At 42.0% G+C, this 9,855-nt stretch overlaps 1 protein-coding gene across 2 annotated transcripts; it reads left to right on the top strand.

Annotated features, from left to right (window-relative positions):
- serpine3 (serpin peptidase inhibitor, clade E (nexin, plasminogen activator inhibitor type 1), member 3) lies at positions 1–9,793 on the top strand. Of its 2 annotated transcripts, none has more exons than XM_042213397.1 (9): positions 1–4,353; positions 4,998–5,326; positions 6,130–6,357; positions 6,856–7,098; positions 7,783–7,981; positions 8,089–8,189; positions 8,281–8,364; positions 8,448–8,531; positions 9,606–9,793. In XM_042213397.1, exons 2-9 carry the CDS (start codon positions 5,062–5,064, stop codon positions 9,656–9,658), a joined length of 1,257 nt encoding a protein of 418 aa, XP_042069331.1. In that variant the 5' UTR covers positions 1–4,353; positions 4,998–5,061; the 3' UTR covers positions 9,659–9,793. The 2 variants fall into 2 exon arrangements, with proteins under 2 accessions (XP_042069331.1, XP_005945061.1); XM_005944999.3 differs by having other exon boundaries at positions 8,278–8,364; positions 9,606–9,792.
- The last annotated feature ends 62 nt before the right edge of the window (positions 9,794–9,855 follow it).

Genomic DNA, 9,855 nt, shown 5'->3' on the forward strand with positions numbered 1-9,855 from the left:
TTTTCTTGTGTTGATTTTAGTTGTAATAGTTCCTCTTCATTGCTTTCTACACTGTGACCTCAGATGACCTTTATTTTCCCTGCAAGGGTAAAAGTCACTGGGTGGAGAGAAGACTGCAGTGAAGGATATGAATGGAGAGCCTGGGGATAGCCTCCACTAGTTAGGGATTAAGTTGCTGCTATGTGGAGAAAGGCAGAGATATCACAGAGTTGCACAAATACTCATCAACTAACGGTGCTGCTTTTGGAAGGAAAAAAAACTTCACTGAATATTTCTAAGCTCTTGGAAACAAAAAGCTGAATGCATGTGCACATGAAAGGTGTTGGCATGGATCGTTACCTGAACAAACCAACTAGATATGTGCCCAGGAACCTAAGGGAGCGCCTCTTACATCATTAATTTTATTATATAACATAATATGTGTGCAAAGGAGTGTCAGGTAGATCTGCAGGGAATGGTGGCTTTAGACAGGAATCAACAGCTTCTCTTCATCTCTAGTATTAACTACATTTTCAGTTAGCATAGCACTACATTTGAGTTCTGCATAAATAGGTGAAAAACAACCACAAAGAGATATAAAGTGACCAAGGAGAAACTGAAAATGATTGCAAAGTGTGTGTTCGTGTGTGTCAGTGAATGAATGATGTGTCAGAAGGCTCTGAATGCTCAGTTTGCAATTTTTTCCCCACTCTTTGATCTGTATGATGTCAAAGAGAGCAGATATCTTTAAGCGCTTGGTGACTCCGGGGTAGCTCACTGGGTGTCTTGGCGCGGTTGCTGACCTGCTCCCTTGGGGATTGTGGTCCAGGGTAGATTGGGCATCTTTGTCGCGCAGTGGGACACCCAGGGCTCAAAGTATAGAAACTAGTTCCCACCACTCAAAAATATATAAATAAATAAACCTAGGCAGAGCTACATAACATTTTTGAGTTGTTATCTCACAACTGGGACATACTAAGCCAAATCTTTTTCTTATGGATGGCAAAAAAAAAAAAAAAACCCAAAAACATTTTCAGTGGAGGAAACAACCTTCCATACAAGATCACCACTTCATTAAAAACCAAGCAAGCAACAGCCAATCAAAAGAAAGTTGGCTTAAACAGAACATGGCTAGTTTCGGACAGAGCATGAACTTAGGGTTCGCACTTGGGCCCAGTCTATATAAGAACTGCAAGACTTAAAGTGCTTTGCCTTGTAGTATCGTCTTCCCTGTAGCCTGGTACAAGCCAGCTGTCATGCAAGGGCGCTGCTTTAATGACCAAGTAGCTGCTTACTCAAAGAGCAGTGATGATGACTGTGTTATCAGTGTTTGGTTCCATCTGTCTGTTTGCCCATCAGTCTCTTTATTAGCTTTCCAGCCTCCACAGTTTTCAAGATATCATTTTCAAACTCTGTGTGATGCTAGATGCTAATAAGAGCTTGAGCAGATTTAATTTTGGTGAAACTTGGGTCAAGGTCAAGATCACACCAAGTGGCAAAATGAATAAAAACTTTGAGAGAGCTGTATAACACTCTTACAAAAAAGCTTATAGAATCCAATTCTGCTCCAATCATACTGTAAAGCTGCAACAAGCGCCATTTTAGTATGTAATGCTTCAAGGTCAAATGACAGGGAAAAAGCTTTAGTTTTCACTGTTTTCCCCAAATTTTAAAGCAATATGTTAATCATTGTACATCAGCACAAATGAGCCATGAAAACAATCCAGATGTCATTTTTGAGGATTTGCTGACATCAGCATAAAACATCAAAGTTTGAATATAACCCTTTGGGGGTTACTCTACAGCGACACTGTAGAGTAAGTTGACCTGCATCTTGAACTCTGAGTGCAGCTGAAGCTCACTTTGTAGCATGTCCAGGGATCAGAAGTAGAGAGTACAAACCAGTATTTCTACTTCACCAATGTGAATTTCTAACATAGTGTTGCACCAAAGGCCCCTTGTCCACCAAGATGAAAGCTGCTGTCAGTGGTGGCATCTTTACAAAGAATTGTCTTTGGTCAGTCACTGTGATGTCTCATGTTCTCCAACAAAGTCCTTAAAATTCCAAATCCCTGCCTTTAGAGTCGGAGAGTTGGGTTTTAAAGAATGCGTTGACTCTGGTTAATGAAGCCAAGCCACGGCTTCACTAATTAGTCAAGTCCAGTAATGGCTGGAATCCACTGTTAGTCAAAGCTGCCAAATACCTGATGGCTACCAATCATGCTCTGTCTTCATGGGAAAAATACCCACAATTTATTTTGCTGACTCTCATTTCCCCAATTAAGAGGGACAGTTGAGGGGCAGATCACTCCAGAGCAGACTGATTTTAGGTGAAAAAAAGGGCATACCGTGATCAAATATTTGCAATTCTTCATGTTTTTGGGTTGTTTTTTTTAAATCAAAATGCAATAATAATGTCATGGTGAATGTTAGTAATGGAACACATGCTGTAAGCATATGTGAAGACTACATAGGTAATGTGTAGGTATAAGGATGAGGAAGAAGAATCTGTTTCATAACATAACTACTAAGACTTCTCTCTCTGTCTTAAGGTGCTTACATTGTAACCCTACAATATTATGTCTAAACACTTTTAAAAACCTCATTCAAAGTCTGTTGTTTCATATAATGTTGTTTCTTGAAGGCTGAGATGCTGTTATGCGTCACATGTTGGAGCAACGCTTCCACATCTCACAGAGCGATACCAATTAAAAAATGCTGACACAGTAGTGTGACGCTCAAAGCAAAAATGTCTTTTGATCATCACAACAAAAGGCCAAAGCACTTGTATAACAGAATGAATGTCTTAGTGAGTGTGTCTGTGTGACCTTCAAAAAAACAAGCAGGTGTTTGCAGTAGTCAGCCTCTTACACAAACATTATAACCTCAAGATCGATGTGATATGATCAAATCATAGTACTGTGCAAGCTGAGATATTTTTCTAGGAAAATGGGGAAAAGGTGCAGTGATTCTTTTGAAACATGCGCAAACATACACAGAAATATGGTATATAATATTGGTATACAGTATATACCAATATTTGGTAAGACCACCTTTATTTTCAACACAGCCTTAAGTTTCTTTGGCAAGCTTTCATGAAATTTACTTAATTAGTGCTCAGGAATTGTTCTCCAGACTTCTTGAAGGACAATCAAAGCTCTTCTTTGGATGTTGGCTGTCTTTTGCTCTGTTCTCTGTCAAGTCAGTCCCACAGTGCTTTATTGATGTTGAGGTCCAGGCTCTGGGGAGGCCAATCCATGACTGTTTCAACCATGTTTTATACTTTCTATGCTTATTAGCGTGCACCACTTTATTGATGTAGAAGGTGTTTTTGCTTATTCACTCTGTGCTTAAAAACAGAATAATAAAGTAACAGACCTCGAGCACAATCTTCTTTATTGGCCTGTACTGCACAGAAAACCAACTCTGCCATGTCCATGTACAGATAACAACAATAGTGAGCTGCCTTTGTAGAAACACCTGCCAATGAAAAAGCTTTCACCCCACTGTGACAATCATAATGTACTGTCCTAAAACAGGTATATAAAAACGCCAAACACACAAAAAGTCCTAAACTAATGACTCAGGAAGCTAGGGTGAATCAGAAAGAAACTTACTGCTAATATAAAAGTTTTTGTGTGGTATAAAAGTAACACTGGTGGTCTTAAAGAGTTACTGCCATACAGTTTTTTATACTTTTAGACAGGCTAGCTGTTTATTGTACCAGTTATGCTAAAGGGCTGCACTAAAGGGCAAATATGAAAGCTACCAATGTTAACTACTAATATAAGAACTAATAACTCAAAGAAATACTTTAATTTCCCAAAGTGCTGAACTATTCGTAAGCCACATGCTTTAAACAGCCTGTTGTTTCGCCTCTAGCTTATTTATAATACATTTTTTAACGGTTTATCCCTCAATGTGTTTGACTTTTATTAGTAGTAACCAATTAGGAGTCTCCACAGTAGCATTTTCAGATGCATGCCTGCCCCTCTGTGCACTCGTGTGTGGGTGTTTTTTCCCCCTCTCTGCCTGGTTTGGGATTTGCTGGTCGGTGACATGCCTCCCTCCGCCTGGCTCCTTATAGCCCCGCGGAGGTAGGAATCCCGGACGAGTGGTACGGACATCGCCGACGGAGACCGCAAACACGGAGCGGAGCGGTCCCCTTTAAACACGGTCTTATGACTACAGACCGCTTCAGACTGAACCAGAGGCTGACAGCCGAGAGCAGAAGAGGGGTTACTCTACTGACAGGAAGCCGGGGGACAGTGACTGACGGCAGGGGACAGACAGGACACAGGTCCGCTCCAGAGGCTGAATGGTCTGTGTCCAGTCAGAGAACAGTTGAACGGAAACTACCTCACCTGTCCGCAGGTACGACACACAGCTGCACCGATAATTATCGTCACAACAGAAAATTATCATGTTAAATGCATTGAGCCATCCAAAAGTGTACCTTAAAAATGCAGCACTGACATATTTTACTTTTACCTCTTAGAGAAAGATGCTTTTCAACACCTTGATCTCCAAATAAAAGGAATGTCCTAAATTTAAAATCTTACTTTTTATTTGAGAGAAATCTGCAGTATTAATCCTACATTTAACTAAACTGGGTTTCGTTATTATTTGTAGTCATGCATTGACATGTGAAAATCATTTCATTGTGGCAGCTTGCCAGAAACAGCTTTTCACTCAGGATAGGCCAAATCTGCTTACCCTTATATGGAGAAAGTACTACACTGAGCATCATGAAAAGGTAATATTAAAGCTTCCCTTTTTGAGTGGTGCAGGTCTGCTTTGCTGAATGCCAGCTCGTTGTAGGCTCCCACATTTGATAACTGAGTGATCCACAAGCAGGATGCAGGAATCCCAGCGGACCCACCTGTCTGGGATGGATAGAGTGGTTAAAATGTGCCCCACTCATTCCTATAAAACATAAAACCCTTAAATAGTTGCATGTTGTTTGATTTCATTGCTGCATTGGAGTTTTTTTTTATTCTTTTTTTTTCATCTTCCAGAATTTTGTGCTTTTGTCCGCGTGTCGCACCCTGTGGACACATCCTCTCGTGCAGCACTGAGGAGATGTGTCGGCTGCCAGTGGCCTCACTCATCATTTGCTTCTGGTTGGTGGAGAGAAGCTACTGCAACAACAGCCTTCAGGACAGCATGAGGGAGCTGCACACCAGGTTCGCCATCAGCCTCTACCAGACTCTCACAGAGACGGAGAACAACTCCAACTTGATCGTGTCGCCAGTTAGCGTCTCCTTGTCTCTCGCGCTCCTGCAGCTTGGCGCCAGGGGCAACACACTTGCTCAGCTGGAGGGAACACTGGGCTACAATGTGAATGGTAGGTTTCTGATATTTCCTCTTTTAACATTTTTAAATATAGGAATGGAAATGTAAGTTTTTATCCAGGTGGCATTAGAGGCTCCTTATGCTGTGTGAAAGAGGCTGAAAGAGGGTGGCCCTCAGTGCTGTTGGTACCAGGTGGTGTGGAGCAGTGCTCCTGCTGCTGTTCGCCCTGCAGAGCATAGTGGTGTCTGGAGCCATAATACCTGCCTCTACACCAACTCTAATCTCATTAACGACTTCTTCAGCTCGGCCTTTGGGTCAAGAGGTTAGGTGTTTAATTTACAAACAAAATGAAAATTACACCTGGGGATTTATCTCCACCTCTTCCTAGTGATGACTTTAGGCTCTAATTTAGCTTCCATCATGAAATAAAAAAGATTTCCACGACACCGAAAGACATGGTCATCAAAGAATCCTGAATTGAAATCAGTGGGAGAATTCAAGGCAAAGATAGCTGTAGATATAATCCCCAGAGGTGTGATTCTATACATGCATATCTTTATGCCATTGTGACCACTGCAGTGAAAGTTCATTAAAAGCTTCAATAATAGGTGCACAAATAAGGTGCTCGAATTGCAAGACGTGTTTCCAAAAGGGTTTCTTTTCAGAGCAAGCACTGAAAAGCGGTGTTTGACTTGTGTGTAGATCATTTTAACTAACTAACTAACTAACTAACTAACTAACTAACTAACTAACTAACTAACTAACTAACTAACTAACTAACTAACTAACTAACTCCTCTGGCTGTAGTTAACAACAGCTGGGTAGAAAAAACATCTGTGTCTTCCTTTTCTGCAGATGCCCACGTACAAGACTTCCTGTCACACTCCCAGGCCAACATGAAGAACAACAGCCAGGGGATGTGGCTGCAGCAGACCTGCACATTATTCATCCAGAGTGGTGTCCAGCTCCTGCCTGGGTTCACACAGCTTGCATCAGAGTGGGCCAACACCAGCGTTGTCCGAGCCAACTTCAGCCAGCCCAATCAAACCCACAGCCAACCGGAGCGAGCGGGACACCAGCAAGGTAACCCAGACAGAGCTCCCACTCACTTTTACTCTTATGCTGACACAGATTAGGGTGGCATGGATCCTGCAGTAAAATAAACATTGATGTGGAGATTTTCAGAGTGCTTTGGTTTAATGCACATCCTGTGCATTCCTGTTTGTGAAAGCACACTTAGATCAAGTCCTCTCACACTGACCACACAACAGCAAACTACAACTCGACTTCACTGAGATGATGACGATCCTTTTCTGCTGGGCAGCGGCTTCCTAATATGTTGGCAATAAAATCATAAGAGAGATATTATTTTAGCTTGTGGCGTTCCTCTGCCCCCTGGTGTTAGAAAATATATTAAAGCAGTTTTAATTCCAATTTTCAAAGCAGAGGTTTCTTTGGAACCCTTATGATAAAAAACATGAATTTCTAACCCATTTTCAAACATTTCTACAGATTGTGTTATCTGCTACATGGCCTGTAGGTCAGGTGGTCTGTACATTGACCTTCCGTTGTGCGTTTCAGATGAGTCATGGCATCTCCTGGCAGGAAGCGTCAGCGGTGAGCTGTCAGGCTCGGGCGAGGCCCAAGCAGAGGCTCTGTGGTGGGGACACCGGCCGCAGGTGGCCCTGGTCAACACAGTGGCCTTCAAGGGCGTCTGGCAGAAGCAGTTCATGTTCACCAACACCCAGAATCTGCCGTTTGTGCTCTCAGATGGGAATGTGATCAAGGTGGCCATGATGTATCAGGCCGCAGAGGTTAGCTTTGGTAAGAGGCGATGTTTCACTGACACTTACAGGCTTCAGATCCCACCCACTCTCTTATCTACCCACCCTGTTTCCAGGTGCAGATGCATTTAAAAGCTAAACCTTAATGAGGTGCTAATATATCAGTGTTTTGTTTACAACTGGTTCCCATGTGGGCTGCTGATAGAAATTTGAAAAAGTGCTGTTGCTGCTACAATTATAATTGTATCTAAGACAAAACACCACTGCAGTTTGGTGAAACTCATCTTAAAAGTCCCCTCAGGAGTTTACTGATGACCAAACTTCTTTTAACATTTGGAACTCTTAAATTATTTAGGTTGGCATTGCAGTCCCGATCATCACTTGGATTGCTTGTTTCATGCTTTGCCCCGTATCTGTTTTCATGAGAACCTTTTGCATCGTGTACTTTAAAGGAAGTGAAGAACTTTGAACCATTTCTTCATCATCAATCATTTGCTGTAATTGCACTCAACCCGTCAGATTTGATATTATTAATAAAAGCTTTAGTTGAAAAATAAAAGGGTTTATTACTATGTATGTGTATCTTTACAATATTATAAGCTTACATAAATACAGGTTTGTAGACCCAGCACAGCAGCCACAAGAAGGAGCTAAACAAAGCATGTAATGACCAAAAGATCTGATGGAAACTGTAAACACTTGAACTTGTTCACCTCTCTGGCAGGTCAATTCAGGACAGCGTCAGAACAGCGCTACACCGTGTTGCAGCTGCCGTACCTGGGCCGCTCCCTGAGTCTGCAGGTGGTCCTTCCCAGTGAGAGGAAGACTCCGCTGTCCTCCCTCGAGGCCCAGCTCACTGCACGCCAGCTGGCATCCTGGGACGGCGGCCTGCGGAGAACCAAAATGGACATCTTCCTGCCGAGGTGCAGCAGATTACAGACTTTTGTGCTTGAAAACCATCTTTAGGTTTCGTTTAGAAAAAACGAGAAATAAAACAGCAAATTACATAGTCTCCGTCTGGTATTTGCAGATTTAAAATGCAGAACAAATTCAACCTGAGGTCGGTGCTCCCTGCTCTGGGCGTCAGTGACGCCTTTAACCCAGCAGCAGCTGACTTCACTGGAATATCAGGTCAGCTTGTACGTTCAAAATACCTGTTTCAAAAGCTTTTTTGTATGTTTCATGCAAACGGCTGCTCAATATTTTTTACTCCCTGCAGCAGAGGAGGGTCTTTATGTGTCTGATGCCTTCCATGAAGTAAGAATAGAAGTCACAGAGGATGGAACAAAGGCAGCTGCTGCTACCGGTGAGTAATGTCTGTTACAATAGTGGAACAGAAATGAGTGCTTATCATATAAGGTTGTTAAAACGCACTCTTTACTCACACAGCTATGGTGCTACTCAAAAGATCCCGGGCTCCTGTTTTCAAGGCGGACCGACCCTTCTTATTTCTGCTTCGACACATTAAAACAGGTATTTATCCCTTTTTTTTGCACATTTGAGCAAAACACAAAAAACTGGCACAGTATTGCAAATCAGATTTGTACTGTCTGACGTAATCCAACAAAAGCACTATTTACTTATGCTTGAGTAACGTTTTCTTATACACAAGTATGGTCGACAAAACAAAAGCCTTCCACTGGGGCCAGAACCTGGAGACTGTGGTTGGCTTTGCAGTGGGAAAATTGCAGATAATTTATTAATCATAAAGAAGTAAAATACTTCTGTGTATATGTGGAGGCAGCTGAAATCACCCTGTTTTTTAGAGATCTATTTGTCTGAAACACCATAGTTGTAAATGGACTGATACTTTTATAGCTCTTTTCTACAGTAACTGCACTCAAAGTGCTCTTTACGTCAAGCCTCATTCACCCAGTCGTACAAGCACTTCTTTCTATACCAGCTGGGGAATTGATCCGTGACCTTCCAATTGGTAGACTAGTGCATGAAGCACAACTGCTCGCAAAGCTTGCAGCACCTGGTATTCTCCCAGTTAGTCTCCAGTCCAAGTACGAACCCTGCTTAGCTTCTGAGATAAACAAAATTGGGCTGGTATGACTGTAAGCTATACCAACTCGTGCTTATTTACAGTACGCATATTGTGGATTTTGCATTAGTTCAGGATGCAGTGGCGTTACTGGTCCAGCCCCCTTGAGATCAGACTGGAACATGTAGCCAAGAGTTTGACATGAAGCGTCAAGGGACGAAAAGACCAATCACTGGGTTGGTGGCAGCAGTTAGTTCATGTGATCGTGTCACAAAGTGAGTGTCATGAATATGGATAAAGATATGAAATTACAGCAATAGTTTTTGCAGGGGACCTCTGTTTATCTGAGGCCAGTCTTGCTCTCTACATGATTTTCCATACAATCGTGAAGGATTTGAATATATTGATATGGCCACCTCTAGTGGTGATATCAAAAAACACACTAAGTTGATCTACAAAGACTGCATCAGTGCTATATCTCTTTAATTATAATTATTAGTGCTTAACTAGCATTCCACATGATCCTTTAATGCAAAATATTTATTTGCTTTCCAATTCAGGATCCATCCTCTTCATGGGCCGAGTAATGAACCCAGCAGACCAAGCATCCTGAAACCGTCCAATCTAAACGCCACTCACATTCACCTCTACAGCAGCCCATTTCACTACTGGTATTTATTTGTGGACCAAATGGAGGCTCCACAGACACGTCAGGAAGAGGGACATTATTTTTGTACATATTTGTAAATAAAATTTTAATGTTTTTACACTTTCGGTGTTTCGATCCTCTTTCCATTTGACGCGACGTTA

This window comes from Haplochromis burtoni, unplaced genomic scaffold, assembly GCF_018398535.1.
Source record: "Haplochromis burtoni strain Fernald_Lab_line unplaced genomic scaffold, NCSU_Asbu1 Contig_440, whole genome shotgun sequence".
NCBI classification, from domain to species: Eukaryota; Metazoa; Chordata; class Actinopteri; order Cichliformes; family Cichlidae; genus Haplochromis; species Haplochromis burtoni.